Source organism: Hirundo rustica, chromosome 5 (genome assembly GCF_015227805.2).
Source record: "Hirundo rustica isolate bHirRus1 chromosome 5, bHirRus1.pri.v3, whole genome shotgun sequence".
NCBI lineage: Eukaryota > Metazoa > Chordata > Aves > Passeriformes > Hirundinidae > Hirundo > Hirundo rustica.
The window spans coordinates 24,572,623-24,591,230 of NC_053454.1; the positions used below are offsets into that span (position 1 = coordinate 24,572,623).

At 37.7% G+C, this 18,608-nt stretch overlaps 1 protein-coding gene across 2 annotated transcripts; it reads right to left on the minus strand.

Moving 5' to 3' along the window:
- Window positions 1–3,155: 3,155 nt before the first annotated feature.
- YIPF7 (Yip1 domain family member 7) lies at window positions 3,156–17,183 on the minus strand. 2 transcript variants are annotated; one of them, XM_040065048.1, is made up of 6 exons: window positions 17,096–17,183; window positions 15,487–15,603; window positions 14,747–14,913; window positions 12,828–12,973; window positions 8,253–8,434; window positions 3,156–3,573 (listed from the first exon to the last, which is right to left on the minus strand). In XM_040065048.1, the coding sequence occupies exons 2-6, from the start codon at window positions 15,600–15,602 to the stop codon at window positions 3,411–3,413; spliced, it is 774 nt and encodes a 257-aa protein (XP_039920982.1). In that variant the 5' UTR covers window position 15,603; window positions 17,096–17,183; the 3' UTR covers window positions 3,156–3,410. The 2 variants fall into 2 exon arrangements, with proteins under 2 accessions (XP_039920982.1, XP_039920983.1); XM_040065049.1 differs by lacking the exon at window positions 15,487–15,603 and having other exon boundaries at window positions 17,096–17,167.
- Window positions 17,184–18,608: the final 1,425 nt, after the last annotated feature.

The window sequence follows — 18,608 nt, forward strand, 5'->3', positions numbered from 1 at the left end:
TTGATAGAGAGGAGCTTTGGTACTACAGAAGTGGCCAGGGAGAGGAGGTCTCCAGATACAACCTGACATTTTGTCAGCAGCTGCCAGTCAGATATAAAACCATTTTATTGCCCTTGCACAGTCAGGCACATGCTATAGTTTCCTCTCACTCAGAATACGTTCACTTTCATACCTCCCTGCATTTAGTTGCAATAGAACATTTTATTACAACAGAATGCTGCATGCTTTTTTCTGAGGGTGACCTTGAACATGCCTAGCACACAGGAAGGGCAGGCAAACACTTTTTCTCCTATACCTCTGCCACACTCTACCTGTGTCCAACACTTATATCACCTTTGAATGAAAAGAAAGGACCTACGTAAATGCCCATTTTTGTGTGTAAATACACATTCAGAACATTTCATGTGCATGAAACCAAACAAAAAAAAGAAACCAAAGACAGATTAGAAAGCTTCACTCTCCAAAAGCATAACTATTTTTCTCTTTATGTTCTGAAGATTATTTGTAAGTCTCGTGAATTTTTTAAGTCTTTGGGATGTGAAGCCTGATTTAAAAATCAATATGTGACCTATTATTATTTAATAATCCTCTCTTTTGCCAGTTGAAAGAAACAGTTTGCCAACCTTGTATTTAAACTATCATGGAAGAATATGAGGGAGTTAAATATGAGGGCCCAAGCAAGAGAAAATACAAGAAAGCTATATGGTATTGGGAAAGCCTGTCCAGAGAGTCGGAACAAGAGCTTATTACCAAACATACATTTTAAACTGATCTTAGTTCAAAATAAGATTTTTTTTTTTTTTTTATGAACTAACATTTTGTGATAGTGACCATAATATTTTTAGATTTAGGAAGTAGATACAAGAATAGCATGGTCAAAGGCATCACCATGGCTATGCTGACCTTCAGAAGAGAGCTGGAGGAATCTTGTTTTAAAGAAGCAGAAGGACATCTAAGCCAGTTAAACCCTCCTGGTCAGCACAGAGACTCCTGAAGGACACCATACTGGGAGCACAGCACCAGCATGTACCACTCACTGGAAATCACTTGGGAACAGGTAAAAAGAAATTGGCACAGAAAAACAGTAAAGCAAGGGAAGTTACTGGAATTAAGATCTTAGCATTCAAAATTATGAAGATGTGTCTCAGTGAAAAAAAGGAAGAAGTTACAAATTCTAAGAAAATAAACATAAAATTGTAATTAGACTACCATTTGCTTTGCAAATGTTGTGGCAAAATTTCAAGGTGTTCATTTTCCCCATAAGTAATTTGACTTGTCTATGACAGCAAAAGACAAATTGATGGCTCAATTTGCTTCTTCCCCTGCCATTCAAATCATGCAGATCACTGTGAGAATGAACATAAAGTGCTGCAGAATAGAGCCATTTTATACTTGTTTTAGACAGTATGAATGATAATAGGAGGTGTAGGCCAAAAATGGATGTAAATGTTTCTAAACCAACTTTTCTGAACTCTGCAGTTAGTGCAACCATATGATTCTGTCCCCATTCAGACATGAGAATGCCATTAATGCATGTTAAATCAAAGTGCCTGATTTTTATATCCATACCCTGCAGCCATTTGACATGTTTATCTGTGCCTTATTACTGTCAGATTTACTCCCTGACACAGCAGGGCCAAATTTGTCATGTTTACAATTGCTGATCTTCCAGATCCACACAATTCCCATTTACATGCAACTAGATCCTGCCTAGTTATAGTCACAATTTGCTCCAGGGTCATGCCTCCAATTTGGCCTTTTTGCTCCTGTTTTCATAGCCTTGCAGTAAAGAAATGGATAAATGCAGCATTTTTTCCATAAATGAGTTCTGATTTTTTAAGGAATTACCTAAGTATACATTATCTTTTGTTTACTTCTCACGACCTCTAGTCTGAACTAGTTCCTCTGTAATTCAGTAAAATGAATTCCAGAATGGCTTGCATAAGAATTCTTTAAAAAAACCCCCAAATATGACAGCAATGGGAAATATTTTTACCAAAGGCTCTTGCAATTCAGAAAGAGAGTCACTAGCTTGAGGACAAACTGATCATCTAATTTACCTCTGACCTGAAAAGGATTAGGAATACAATTGTTATTGTGTATTCTTGAGCAGCTTTGCCATACTAAGCATCTGCCAATGTGCTTGCAGCATCAGGACTCTCTTTTCCAGAACCACTGACCCTCTGTCTAGAAAGAAAATATTTTGTAAAAAATTCATCAAAGAGTTCAAAACAATCAGTTGAGTATAATCAAGATCATAAAAATATGCATCAAGAGGTAAGACACCATAAAACACTGAAGAAATAATCTGCTACCATTTATTTCCCTCACATTTCCATTTATTTCATTTATTTATTTTTCCTAGCTCTTTCTACACCTACCTTCATTTTATCTTCTACTTCATACTTAGATTTTTTTCATGTTGTGACTGCACCCATCTCCAATCCCTCTTGATTGATTTATATTTCTAATACTATATTTTAAAATATCATCTTGTACATTCTGTGCTTTATTGGCATTATTATATATGTTTGGTTCCCCTAAAACTAAAAACAGCAAATAGATTTTTGAGGGGCAGATAAAATTATGGAGATTTCTATTTTGCCTGTTCAAATAGAGTTCTGCCTTTCAGGACACATTTTTAGGGGTCACCTTTACTCTGTGTGGTGCTTTCCTGCAGTTACAGCAGGCAGTGGTTTAGTGAAAATTTTAAAATATAATGTTACTGTGCATTAAAAACAGTACAATGGTGTTTTAGACTCCATCATCTCTTTAAAAAAAAAGAAAAAAGAAAAAAACAAGACAACATTCCTAGGTTCCCTCTGCTGTACCAGCCTGTTCCTGGCCAATTCTTCAATGCCACAAAAGAGGGTCACTCAGTCTTCTGTCACAAAAAAACCCCAAACCCAAACATATATATTCTGGATATTAATTAGTAATTATATAAGATGGCGAGCTGTTTTTGGTTTTTTTTTTCTTTTTTTTTTTTTTTTTTAAAAAAAAACAAACAAATAAATACACATTTTTACTTGATTTACTATGTCCATTAAATATTTACATAATTGCCTTCTAGTTACTCTCTAGCATATGTATTATAAATACTCAGAACAGGATTTTTTATTTAAATTATAATTTATTTATTTTTTTTTTCCACTTTTACTACCTTCTCAATACAATTTCTTTTCTTTAAGCTGCAAGACTGTCAAAACACCATTATTTTAAGGCCATCTACCTGTTAGCTTGATTTTTTTACTTCATTATCAGCCATTAGTTAAAAAACAGTAAGTCATAGAATCTAATTTTGTTAATGGAACTTAACACAACTCTAGGCAATCTGAAAATAAGTAAATAAACCCTTTCCCCTCCAACAACCATAAATAGACTGTAAGAATATCACCCGAAAATACATCTCAGAAAACTGTTAGAAGTGCAAAAAGTCCATAAAGTAAAGCACATGGATATGCAATCAGGAGCTGCTGTCCTTCCATAGCCAATGCAGACGTAAAAATTTTGGAGGCTGACAGACTGCACCATCCAATAATAAGTAGGGCTAACACAGTTCCTGGGATCCCCCTAGGAGAAAATGAAAAAAAAGAAAGAAACATGACAGAGTCCACCTATTATTAAATGTAGCATCAAATCTTACCAAACTCATGTTCATGGCTAGCAGCATGTCGTTGATAGGTATCATCCAGTGGAAGAACCAAGAACTAACTGACGTAATGAAAGTCAAGCATGACAGAAAATTAAAATGGTAACCATAAACTGAAAAGTAGTATGTTCAACATGGATAAAAGCTTCATCAGAAGTACTGCTAAAAGGACTGTACGTTTACAAATAAATCTTCTAGGCCTCCAGCAGATGCAGCTGCTAAATTTTAATATTAAATTTAGCCAAGTTCCTATTTCAGCCAAAATCATCTCAAAGGAATTGTTGGGTTCTAAGATAACACTACAGACCTACCTGATGATCTGGAGAGGTTGCATTTTTGTAACACAGAGAACAGATTTTAAGTGTGCCTTAGACACTAAGGAGAGGCTCTGAAAGACTCACACCAGCTGGATGGGCAGAAAGGACTCCCAGGAAAAAGCTTGACTGGCCTTTTAAAAAAGGGAGCACACTGAGCCCGAAGTAAGGAGCAAGAAAAGAGCCACCAAGGAAAAATATTTTGCTTATCTTGGCATACTTCTCTGTGATGTGTCTCTCTCTCTCTCTCGGAGCCCCGGCTCCGTTTTTGCCTCAGCTAGCTTGAGAGAGAAACCACAGTTGGAAGGATTTTTCCCTCTGGGTCTTAAAGATCCCAGAGCGGCCATGAACCTTTTCCATTAGAGAGAGCAGCCCCCTGTTGATGGCAAAAGGAAAGAGTCTCCTCTTGGTCCGGGGGGAATCATGGCTTTATTCAGCCTTTCTTCTGTGGTCCTGCCCCCGCAGGGTCCAGAGCCCAGTCTCAGTCCCTGTCCCCCAAGCCAAGGGGATTTTTTTGTCTGGTGTCTGGGCTTTTATCCAGGGGGAAGGGGCTAGAGGCGGGGACAAGCCACTACTCAATCAGGGATAAGGTGGGAGTGGAACAGAGTTGGGTTACATTCCAGCGTGGGAGAACGGGCGGGGAAAAGGAGCATGGACAAACCTCAGGATGATACATTTTCTAGGGGAACAGGGGGGTACAGAAGAAACCATTACAAAACCCAATATAAAAATGAAATACAATATAAACCCAAATAATACACGACAACATCTCTGCACGCTGAAAGGACTGTGACTTTCCCCCCTACCTCTTAGTGACAGCTGAGCCCTTTTGAAGTTATACTGTGCCCCCTTTCAGGAGCAGGGAGGCCTTGGGAACTGATGATTACAGGACCATAGTTAAAAGCCCACTGAAGTACTCCTGGAGATTACAGAGGGCTCATTATTAAACCTTGTGGGAACAAAATCTTGCCAATAAATAATATTTCACATATGGTTTATTTGCACTCCACTTGCAGCCTGCTTCTGTAAAATGCATGAGATCATGTGCATAATACACTGCTGAAGTACATAATGAGATAGCTGCTTTACACACTTTTGCTGTGTCAGTCTCAAGGACTTTGAGAAAGAATAAACGTCTGCCACTTCCTAAAGGCAGGCCTTACTGGTGCCCCACTCTTCCAAAGCATCAGCATAACTGAAGCAGAAGGGAAAAACAGACTGTTTATACATACTCAGGTAGGTCCTTTTATCAGAAATTATCTCTACTAATATAATTATTGCAACTAAACCATGATGAATAAAGCTGTCCTTACATAATTGACTTAGTTTACTTAATGCATTCACATCACATAAAATGGTTGATTTCTTAGCAATCCAGTCACCAGGCCAATAACTTGGTGTTGTCAGCTCTTGGGGCCTTTGAGGGAGGAAGGAAAATATTGATTTTACTGTGACTCAGCACCTCATTGCAACTTCAACAAGTTAAAAATAAAACATTAAAGACTATGTGATTTAATATCCTCAGTTTAAGTGTTTTTTAAACCTATGTAGTGGCATTTAGGGAAATTCCACTGGGCTTTACAAAGCAAGTTCCTGGCCTCTCCTCCAAGAAGAGATGCTAAGTTGCTCACCTAGACAGTGAGCCAGAAATTCAGAGCTGGTATGGATGGCTCTTCGAGCAGGTACCCATGCCGGTAGAGTGATGGGATGCACCAGGAACATATTGTGAAATGACAAATTTCAGCTAACATAGTGATTCTTTAGGGAGCTATCACAACATGGCACAATTTAGAGCTGTGGATGCTCCACCCTGCACTGAAGTCCAATGACCTCTCATGGTTTGTTCCAGGACTGGCAGAGAACAGGATGGAAAGGTGGCATAAAAGTCCCATCAGAATCAAGAGGTACTGCTGTGCACTCACAAATTCAGTCCTCAATCCAACAATGTGTTACTGCTAAAAGGAATGGTTTGGCAGAGAGCTTTGTCTGGAATGTCCATGAGGGTCAAATCCCCTAGCCTGGGAGAAGGGCAAAAAGCACGGCATGCTTACAGTGACCAAGAGGACTGGGGCTGTACTGGTATGAGATTGAGATGGAGGGACACATATGGGTGGACCCTTTCCATTTCTATTTCTCTCACATCCTGCAGATGCTGTCACCAAATGGGTCCTTTGAATTACCTGGATATAAGAATTTCTTCATGCTTACATTCATTTCCTTCACTGTTTAGTTAAGAAAGTAGCTTTACCACCCTATTTGGTGATTTTATATTAAAGAATTGTTATGCTTTCTTCAGGAAGAAAGTCTATTGATGTTTCTCCCAGAAAGATGGCCTAATAAACTTGGGCTCACACATGATAACAGCATAGATGGGCAGAAACAAATCTAGTTCTATGCAAGTTTGAGTAAGAAGGTTTTCTCCTTGGAAGTATTCAGTACCCCAAATGTTCCATATTTTGCTTTATTTTGTTACAGGGAAATAGCTAATTGTGAAAATTGAAACTTATTAGATTACCATGTATCTCTGCCATAGATGAGTACATTATAATTTTGGCAAAAAAAAAAAAAAAAAATCAGATTATTTCTTTGAACTTTGAAATAATGTTTTTAATAAATATTTTTAAAAATCATGAATGTATTGCTATTTCTTTTGCCATTTAATTTTTTTTTTAAATTAAAAATAATGGAATGTACGTTGGATTTAAAAGTTACCATTAATTTTAAAGGCATTTTTGCAAAAATTAACGTAGTACTTGCTGTGTTCAAGCAGTTTCATATACCAAATGAGAAAGGATGGCAGAACCCTGTCAATAAGTACTTAATGTTATCAATTACTTTTAAAAATAACAGTTCAGTTTTGTAAAGCTATCATGTTTTAGTATTTATAGATTTTCAAAATATGTACTTTCTGTAAATTCACAGCATTTTACAAAATTACAGCATTTACACAGCAAATTTTGTGGTGTATGCTTGGGGATTCCATGTACAGAAAACTGTACCCTGCACAGTTGTAACAGCTGGTTTGGAATTCAACCCATCTGTCTTATGATTGTGTATCTGCACATTTTATTAGGCTGGATTATTAAACAGGTTAATCTAGAAAATATGGAAAGTGTAGGAGAACAGAGAATAAACAGCTTCTTCAGTGTCACTATCATCCATCTTATCAAGGAGAGCTCAGAAACACTTTAATACATGGAATATGGTCAGGTTAAGTCATCATAGCTCCACAGAAACATGCAACAAGAATTTTGCCAAAACTTCATTCCACCACATAATTTCCTTAAAAAAAAAATCTATCTATCTATCTATCTATCTATCTATCTATCTATCTATCTATCTATCGATAGATATGTAGATAGATAGATATGTAAGAATGATGCTTTTCCAAAGAAAATGGGCATTTTCTTGTTCATCATCAGCAAGGTTCCATATGTTGCAGACTGGAGAGTTTAAAATATGAGAGAACAAAAAAGACTAAGGAGGGAAACCATCATTAATAACATGTCAACAATAGGAAAAGCACTGCTCAGGGCCTTCAGGCAAGAGCTGGAACTTGCTTGTACTTTGCTGTGTGTGAACAGGGAGATAAACACTGTGTCTCAAAGGGCTTACTGAACGAGGAGGAATGGGAGGCTTGCCAAAAAGTTTCCTATTCAGAGAATATGACTGAACAACCCCCCACATGTGCCCAGATAAATACGTCACTACACATTTGGTTTTTCAAAGTATGCAGTTATTTTCAGTGGTGCAATTGCACCACAGCTATACCTCAGAATATACAAGTCTACTATATCTTAAACACCTGTCTTAATTCTCCACATTATTAAGGGCTATTTGGCTATTTCATTCTGTCCCACAGAAGTCGGTTGGAAAGGAAACATAAAGATGGGAGGCCTGATGCTATGAAAAAAAAAAAAAGAGAGAGAGAACCAGCTATATAAACCCGAAGTTCAGAAGATGCTTTTAAAATCGATACCTCAATTTGGCCACTGTTGGCTCTGCAAAATAAAAAATCACAACTGAGGCTGCTGCAAAAATCAACTGCACTCTCAGCCCAAGTGGAAAGCAGTAGAATTAAAGACTGGCATCAAAATGAATATATACCAGCCCTCTCAAATACAGTCCAGTTTTGTCTGTTTCCTCCTATACATACCAACAAAATGGTGATACAGTTTCAGAAGCCAAAATTTACTACGTGACAATTTATAAAATATTTTGCACAACACCAGCTGTCTGACTTACTGTTCTTGATAGGACTTCTGTTGCCATATACTGGTACTTACTGCAGTGAGAAGACAACTGCTGAAGAGGACAGGATGACCATGGGCAGCAGGCAGTAGCCCAGGACACTTGCAACGCAGCCGTGTGAGACTCCTGAGACGCTCATCAGGTTCAGCAGGGCGTGCATGGCAAGGCACCCAATGGCACTCATCCCATACACATAGCCAAAATGAACTTTTCCTGCCTGGAATAAATATGAGGAAGCATGAAGTGACAGAAGTGAGCAGTGATCACAAAGTGCTAGCAGAAGACAGATTCAGGTTTAGGTTTGTTACTTCTTCTTGTTGACACTCTCTCTGCTTCACCTATGTTCTGTGGTTCAGTTGTGAACCACAGATGATACTTTTGGGTGATTTTTGAATTAAAATAATTCCAAGTTTCAATTGACAAAATGTTCTTGTTGTTAATTAAAGGCACAAGGCTGATTCTAAGTCTTACCGTCATTGGGCTCTGAACACAACTGGAATTGGTTGGGAGACTTGGTAAAGTTTAACTGGCAACAAACTAAGAAGAAATTATCGAAAGCATGTTTAAAAATCAGTATAGGCTCAGGAAACATCTTTTCAGTAAGTGTATATGGGGCTGTAAAAATGTCCAAAGTAATATGATGACCCAGGTTACCTGATATGCTTCACATTTTATTACAAACCTTCAGCTTTAAGCAGGTCTGAAAAAAGTTAGGAAAAATTTGCTTAAATTATGGTGGTTTTCAGGGCAAATGTTACTGTTATTCCCCTTGACTACCATGAGAAAAATTAATCTCTGTGCTTAGGCCAATACATGTTCATTTCAACATAAAACCCAGTAGTAACTGTCAGCTTGTGTCCTTTTTTTGTTCTAACAAATAATAACAAAAAATCCCAGATTTCTTTTCTTTCTGGGTTTTATTCCTTTGTTTGAATTTATTTTCTATGAAAGGTACCAGCCTGGCAGCCTGGAGCTTGATGTTTTCTAATTTATACCCAAAGCTAGTAAAAGAGGCAACTGTGGCCACAGCACCACCAATTCCTTCATCTCCTGCCATCATTTTGAAGGATCACCTCCAGGCATAAGGGCATTGTTCACTCCCAAAAATAAACAGTCGCAAAAGATTGTTAAATACGTTTTTGTCTCTCTTCAAGCTTCTAACAAATTAAATACTGAATGTTTGCTATGCAATACTGTTGTTTTTACAACCGTACATCAGAAAAACATTCATAATTCAGAAATCTGTTTGTTTTTTTTCTTGGAACTTGTAATATTAATGATAAAATGCACCTGTAAAGGAGAAAGTTGAGACCTGGAATGTAACCATTAACTCAGAATCATGGAGTAAATTTCTCAAATGAAGGGCAACTATGCCTCACCTTCCTGACACATAGTAAGGTATTTGTACATACATAAACCATAAGTGTGTTCATACACATACACACACACACACACACACACAATCTATATGCTGCACACACACTATTTTATATAAAATATGTAATGCATATGATAAACCACATAAGACTCAAAACTAATAGATAGTTTCCTAATAATGCTGTTGCTTATGGTTGGATTCTGTAGTGATGGATTAGGCGGAAACATTGTTGAAGCTTTTATCATGTTTTGTGATACTTGTTAGTTTATCTCTGATGACGCCTAAGGAGGATTGAGAAGACCTCTGACTTTACTTATCCATACATTTTAATGAAATCGGGGGGAAATCAGCTTTGAGGACCCTTCTCTGTCCTCTCTTCCTGTATCTATGCATGTGGAAATAGATCACTGGATGCCAGCAGTATTTGAGCTGGACAGACATAAAGCAACGCTGTGGAGAAGGGCTCAGCTAGTGATGACACAGCTTGAAAGTCCTGATGCTGCAGGTTGGTGGCGACTCACCAACTTTCATTGGAGAGCAGTGCATGAATGTGAAAGGCAACCTAAGTTAATAAGACCTGACTTAACATCAGCAACATTATCCTGTCTGCAGATTGACCTGGCTCACTGCTGAGCTCACCTCTGGTCCCAGTTCTCAAGGTTAAGTCAGGTACAGCCAGGTTGCCTATATCCTTCCAGCATCCTGGCCTTTTCCTCATTACTGTCTTCTACCATAAATATTCTATTCCTGAAATAACAGCATAAGAAATCTTCCTATTTAAGTACAGACTTCTTTTGCTGGCATTTGCATATTAGTGATATAAAATAATCAGGAAAAATTGCTTGAACAACTAAAATTAACAATACTTAGAGACAGTGTTCAGTCATTAAGGATGTGTAGTAAGTTTAACACCCACAATGATTTGGGGCAGTCTTTGCTACACACCAAGTAAGTAAAGTTCTGTCTCAAAACAGATGCATCAACAGCAAGCTATATTTTAGACTGTTTCAGTGTATTTAACTGTTCTACACAGCACCATTTCTTTATTAGCTTAGTTTAAGATTAAAAAAATCCTGAGCCAGAGATAAAGGGAGCACTAGCATCATCAGCTAGCTGAGGTCTATAGTTGGTGAAATGCTGGATTTGTGGTGCAAGGATAAAGAAAAAAAAAGGCAGCTGAACATGTTGGTTCTGATTTTAGTCTTACTTAACATATGTAAATATATTGACTCACACACACAGGAATACTCCCAGTTCACAGAGATGTAAGCAAAACCAGAATCAGGCTTGATTAGTCTGACAGGCTTTGATGAATGGAAAGAGCTAAATTTGTCCCGTGGAAGGAGCAAGGTTAGGAGAAAGTCAGACTTTGCGTTCTTGTTTGCATCTGCCTGGAGTGGGTACTACTACCTTTAGCTGAAGCTGATGGGGAAGTCTGATTTCATACAAATGAGAGTGTAAAATGCAAAGCAGGTGAGACTTGGGCTTCTGTGAAATTTTGTTGTGCCATTGCTTCTCCATCTATAATGGAGCTGCCCTGTTTTACAATAACATGAGGAAGAACAAATCCTGCTGTCAGGCTAGCAGCCCTTTCCTCTTTTTCTCTGAAAGAACTGCTATCCTTTGAAGAATACCTTTGCATAATTTTCCATAGTTAAAAAGCTGAAACTAAAGAAAATGCATACCTTATTTTTAGAAACAAGCTCTCAACCAAATTATGTTCCTGGTGCTTTCAGAAGATACTTATTTAAGTACAGAAGGATATCATAGTTTACACAGCTGAAGAGACACGTTAGTATTAAAATACATCTGAGATAAAATGGTAGCCTGAATTTCTAAGATAAACCCATAGACTTACTGCAGTGAAGTTATGGAGCAAAAACTCTGGATTGTATCAGAGGTGTTCTGCTGCCCTAAAATTGGAGCATTGAAAAGACTTCGTTTTCTAATGACACCTAAAATGTGTAATAGCTCAGAAAAGTATGATAATTAAAGTAATTTATTTCAATAATAATAGTTTGTTATTCATTATAACTGTTGGCTATTCAGGGAGAAAAATCAACAGGAATTTTTTTTTTTCCATTCTTTCTTACAGCTTTCCTCTCATTTTCTTGATTATAATTAATTCAACTTTCTTTTTCTACTACCCTCATACATTTATTTCTCCAGGTGGAAAACAGTCTGTCTTCTCTAGTTTCCCACCTTTTTTTTCCTTTTATTCCCTTTCCTTCTGCCCCTTTCCACCCTTTAAAAAGATTTTTATTTTTATAGGAACATAAATAATAATACTACTTGCCATTTATATTGCAGTTTGCACATTCAAGGTACTGCTCTGACATTAAAAATTGAGTAAGAACTTTCAAGAATCTTCTGATTCAGCACTTTTTATCACAGAGGAAATGGTGAATTAGAGCCCCTTTCCTCTCACCTCAGTTGCAGGACAGTAAAGCCCTTCCCAGAATGGTCCCACCTTATCGCTGTCTGATGAATTGCTGTCGGCAGTCAGAGCTTCAGCAACACTGGAGAGCCCCTGTTGCCAGTGATATATGGATGAATTTGGAGCTCTGTACAACCCTGTTAAACTTTCCTCCTGAAGGAAAGCTATATTCATAAAGAGGAGGGAGGTCAAATACAGGCTACTATACTTTAAACGGACAATATAGAACAAAGAATATAAAATAAGAAATTACTAACAATATTTATAGGAGGGTATTGCAAATTTAAGGGGGTGGGGGGAAAAGGACTGCTTCCATTTCTTTTTTCCCTCCAATTATTCTACTTGTATAAAGACTTTTTTTAATCTATGTGTCTCTGCACTCTCTAAAATAACATTGAACGAAGATAATTTCAAGTAGCAAGAGTGTTAGGAAAACACAGCTGGCCTGCTTTTCCTTTTTATTTCCTCTGTTAAAACCTGTTCAGAGCCTCTCCAGGTTCTCTATGGCACAGATCTGTCCTTTTGTTCGTATTAAATCCCACACCATAAATGGTGTGCTCTCTTCTTTCCACTGGAAGTAATACATCACTTGTTTTGTGTCACCTTTACATTACTCTTAAATTTTATGCAGGTACTTACGAAGTAGGAAGAATTTTTAATACATAATCTCAGAACAACTGACAGCAAATGACTCTTCTTATGCCAGTACTACATCTTCTGCAACTTCACACTCATTATCACCTAGGCATGAGCTTGTTAGAAAAGAAACCCCTGAAGATTTCTACCACATCTTACCATCAGCAATGTCGCTCCAAGGGCCAAACAGAAAACCATAGGTCCAGTGAGGTCTGTCTCATTCATAATGCTGCCATCTGCAGGCTTCATTGGGTTTAGAACTGTTAATGTTTTTTGCCATATATGCTCAAAATTGATCCCAAGTTCTGCAACAAGAAATTTCAGGATATCATTAATTGCTTACAGGAAAGCAACACTCTTACAAAAACCCATAAGATACCACAAAACTACAAACAAATGCTTCACTGAAGACAATATTGTAGCATGACATATTCGGTAGTACGAACATAATGCCCATGCTATAAACTCAGTATATTTGAGAGTCAGTTTTCATTCTAAATTGGAATATTAATTTATTAAATCAAATTTTAGGCAGCAAAATGAACTCATCATTTTTGAGTTAATATTTGTTTTTCCTATATTTAAAACACATTTATCTAATGCCACACCAACTCAGATGTGTTGAAAAACACGTTAATTGACAATAACTGCAGAATTTAAGATACTCTACAATACTGAGGACAGACATACATGCTTTAATTCTGGAAAATCTGACAAGAAACGTGTCTTAAGCTTGAACTGCCAAAAGCACTTTAAAAGTACATTTGTCCCTTCAAGGTAAGCTCATACTACTTTATACAGGGCTTTATAAATTTGTGTGGTTTGGGGTTTTTTGGGGGGGGAGGGGGCAGGGTTGGTTTGGTTTTTTTTTTTTTTTTTGGGGGGGGGAATGTTTACATTTAAATAGTAATTCGTGAGACCCTTGGAAACAGAAAAAAATTCTGTCCCATTAAAGGTGATGGGAATCCTGCCCTGCTGGGGCAAAGCATTATCTTATAACTTTTGGAGAAACACTTCAGCTTGCACAAGTAATCATCTTCCCTGAGATTCTCCAGTAAGGGCAAAGTTAGCTTCAGACTTCCTGCCAGAGTCACTGAGACTGACAATGCGTTAGATCTGTTTGGAAAGCCAACCCTTAATCTTGTTCCTCCTCTCTATCATCTTGACTTCAGCCAAAACTTTGTATATAAAAAGCTATTCTGCATTAAAATGTGTGGTTCTGGTCAGATTTATGTGGTACACAGATAGGAATATCTCTGAAGCTTTGCACATCACAAGCAATTACAACATCCTTTCCCAAGGGTGAACCACATGGGGAGTTAAATGGTTAGAGGTCTTAGAGGTAGAGCTCTAGCAGTTATCTATATCAAACAGAATGATCTTGCTGGCTTTAAGGCAGTAATAGTCCCTTTTGAGTAGTAAAAATTCCAGCTGCCTTCCAGTATGCCAAACTAGCAGGCTGCAGGCTGAATATGTTCATTTGACATTATGCTGAAATAATTACAGACAAATTCTATTTCTTTTTCTTTTTCTTTTTTTTTTTTTTGCTTCCCTGGTGTAGCACAAGTCTTTTACTAGCGACAAAATCAGCCACTAGCATTAGAATGGTCAATCATCATAAAGACATCGCTCATGTAGCTAAATGATCAACTAATTGAAAGTGAAAGCAGCTTTCTCAATTCCTTTCCTACCGAAACAAACGATTTAGCATCTGAAGAATACTAAATCTATTACTAGATGTGCAAAAAAGGATGATTATCCATCTTTATTAATTATGGATTTTCCGATATGCATGCAGGATGAACACCGGAGCGGGGAGCCGCTTTGGGAAGGCGAAGGCAAAGCTATTGCTCTGCTGCCATCTCGCGGTGGCGCGGTGCGTGTGCTCCGCGCCGCAAGGCCCCGCGCATCCAGGAGAACGGAACGGGCACGCTCGGCGGCCAGCAGCCTTGGCTGAAGCTCACACGGCGAGGCTTGGCAGCTCTGCTGCAGCTTCCCTACGGACTTCCACCAGCTGGCAAAGAAAAATTAGGGGCACGCCCCGGATTCACGCATGTCGTCTGTGTGATCAGTTTTACCTTCTAGCAAAGGAGGTTCCTCGTCAAATCCGTCAACGTAACCAAGCTGAGAAGGAGCGTCGGGACTGTACGCTGGCTGCAAAATCTGACCCGTGTAGCTCGGAGGGGATGGAAGCATGTCTGATGGGACAAACGCCCCACCTGCAGGCTGCTTTTCTGTCTGGCTCCTAGGACAAGAAACAAAACACAGCCAAACTCTTAAGTACAATGAGAAACATCTTACAGTTACTCACCACCTACCACCTACACTTCACCGATTTTCATTTTGGGGAATCTGGAGTTCAATCCTCGCTGTGAGTATCCATCGCTGCGGCTCCCTGCCAGCCTGCCCGAACCCTGTAGCCCACCACACCCATTCCCAGATTCAGGCATTCGGACTTTTTTGCCCAGCAGCCTGGTGACGTTCTCAGAAACGTCCATAGTGCTCATGAAAGAACCACACATTTAGATTTTCTTCCTCGAATCTCAGAAGGATCCGAAAGAATTTCCTGCAATATGCACCCTAAATTTCACATTAATAACACGAAGCTCAGTTACTCCTGTCAGGTAAACAACCTGTAACACCTATACTAATAAAAGTAGCACAAAATCAAATCCTTTAGAAAGAAAAATTCACTTATAAGAGTTCTGCCTTTCTGAAAGTCTAGATGATGTCTTGAACCTCTTTCCTGCAAGCTGCAAAGACAGCCCCAGAACCACCATCTGTTGAAGCGGGAAGCTGAAACAACACCCCTACTTACTTTCTGCTTTCACAGAGGTTTCTATCTGAGCCATAGCTGTCGCAACCGTCTTCCTGGTCCTCTATGGTATAATTAGACTGGTAAAAGTCGAAGTGAAACTGCTCAAAATTTGACATTCTGGTTGGAAAAATGATTGCAAATATCAATAAATAACCTTTACAACAAAGCAAAATCTGTTTTGAACTGTCCTAAACTTAAATTAAATAGCAAACTGTAAAGCCAAAAGCTCCAGAGAATATTTCTGTGGAAGCTCATGATAATTTGGAAGTGACAAAAAAAAAAAAAAAAAAAAAAAAAAAAAAGACCATTTACTTTCTTTAGCAAGTACAAATTCCTTACAAGAGGAATTAATCTGCTGTTACTGTCAATGACAGTATATATTAATTTAAAAATGGTATACAAGACTTCTTTTCTTGTTACTGTGACCAAAAATAATGCAATTTTGAAAGAAGATATATATCTATAAAGTAAGCTCTTGTTTTAAACAGTTCATTTTCCTACTTCCAATAAAAAAAATAGTAACCATATCTCAGTATTTAGAAATTAAGGTTTTAGGAAGTATTTTGGATTTGAAAACCAGTTACTATTTTCAGCTATTTATGTTTTGCAAATCTGACTCATAAAATAATAGAAAAAACCCCAGATTTGTTCACAAAATCTGTGATTTCTGTTCAAGGACAGAGCTGGCACATCAGTGGTAGCAGAGAAACATTCTCACTGGCTAGCAACATGACTGGTAAAAGGCAGCATACTGGATGATTGAATTGGATTGATGATTGGATGATTCCTTGGTGAAAGAAAACATATTAAAGCATATCTTTCCTTCCTGCTGCATGTGTTTCACCACTTGGTTAGCACTAAGGTAGTTAAAACCCTTAAAACCTACAGAGAAGTTACATAACCTGACTGATAACCATAGCCATGACCAATTTACTTAGATTTTCGTGTGAGATATTCATCTCTCCTAACATTTCCCAATTTTTTCACTTTTGTCCTCATTTCCAGCTTTCCAGATGCCATTGGCACAATCTGCTTTGGACCTCGTAGTTATTCTTAGAGCTATCCCAATATTTATCAAGCACACTCTACTTATGGGAAAGATCTTTGCAAATCTCTTTGTAAGATAAAGGTGATAAAGATTAGTATTTCATCAGGGACCTTTAAATGCTGCAAATTAGATTTTCTGATTTTTTTCCTGTTATCAGACTAATCTTTGGAGACCTATTTCCTTATTTTACTTGGAGTTCAAAGCAGAAATTTCTCTTATATTATTTTCTTAGCTGTTGATCAATTGTGCAGATTTTCCAAATTCAGAAGAGAAATAATTTTTACATTTTAAACATGAATTAATAGAAATTTGCTGTGTCTTTATTTGGAATTGCTCACCACTTAGGCATTCATTCAATGAAAATTTCACATGGAGCATGTTTGAAGAAACAGTAGTTGGTACCTGGACCTCAATAGTTCAATTTCAGTAAGTATTTAACTTCTTTTGCTGTCACTATACACAACGAAATAATTGCTTAACCAGGTATGGTTAGCTCTGTATAACAGAGTTCAGAAAAGATAAATTCATTTTCCAAAATAATATGGAGTTAAGGTTACTTACTTTTTAAGATATTTGGTGAAAACTCCAGTCTGTCGAATTTACATGTTGGAGAAGGCCTAAAATATCCTCTTGCTTCAACAGGGATGAGCTTAGTGCTATTTTTAAGATTCTAAATTTGATATTTGAACAGATGCACATGAAGGAAAAAAACCTCACAACCTGTCAATATCAGGGCTAGCATTTAACAAGAGCTAACAACAGTGGGCAGAGAAGGGTAGGAACCGTTGAGGAAAAATGAACAAAATGAACAAATACTGTTCCATATATTACAAGTCAATAATCTATATTCCTCCTTAGGTAGGTATTTATGAAGACCTTGGTGGAGCCCGCATTAGCTGGGCTGTTAGACGCTAAAAACTTTTAATGATGTGTAATATCACCTGTTAAGTGGGGGAGGGTGAGGGTGTGTTTCCAGCACCCAGAGCCCTAGAACTGCCGTGGGATGCTCCCTGGGAACACAGCAGCAGAGGGAAGGAGGGAGGCTGAATGCCCTGCTGGGACAAGTCCCTCTGCTGGTCCAGTCCCAGGGTCCTGTTCTCCAGGCACATCCCTCTGCCCCATTGCTCCTCCAGGAGCTCTCATTTATTTCCAAAAGTGTCTCTTGAAGTGCAGTACCCACCATGACAGGATCAGGGCAAGGAACCTCTGGTTCCATAGTCCTGGCTACTAGGAAACAGTAGCACAGTATTTTTAAATAGATTTTAAACTTCAAAGATGACTTTTCAACTTACACGTGCTTTTGTTTGACATATTTAATTAGACACAACAAAGGCTGTTTTTCCACATTTTTTTTTATCGGATAGTTTCCCAATAAGTATTTGGGCTGGTAAATTTAAGGAATGGGACATTAAATTATATGTATTATCAGGTAATAAATTTATGCCTCAGGTGCATATTCAATCCTGTGATGTTGAAGGCCAAATAATTCCATTTCATTAGCAGAACAGTGATACACTGATAGCACATGACTTACAACTCTAGAGAAGAGTTATAATATCTGTGCACTTTAAAATAACTAAATATGAAGTTTACCAAGTTTAGGCTCAGTATGTCCAAGTAAGACTGCAGAAGTAAAGAATGGTGAGAAGAAAAATGTAACATTTGATTCTGCAAATTAAAGGTAATCTAACTACAGTGTTTATCAAAGCTATTGTTAAGTCTCCCTCATGTTCTGCTATTTCTAGAGTAATAGTTCATGCTGCTACGTCCACCAAGGTGAATTTTCATTTTCAGCCTAGCATAGTAATCTCTATAATGTCTAATCATCTCTTTTTAGATAATATGGCTTCATCTTGTTTATACCGAACCAATGGGAGCAATGATACAGGATTAACTTATGTCCCTTAGGAAGGTAATTCAAAAATTTCTTTTTAGGAAGAGAAAAATCCTGATTTACTAGGGTTTCACCTGTTTATTTACACTATAAAAGTTGTTTGATTACTTTTGCTACTTTATGTTAGAAACACAAATATATATATATATATATATATACATCTATACAAAAAAAGGGAAT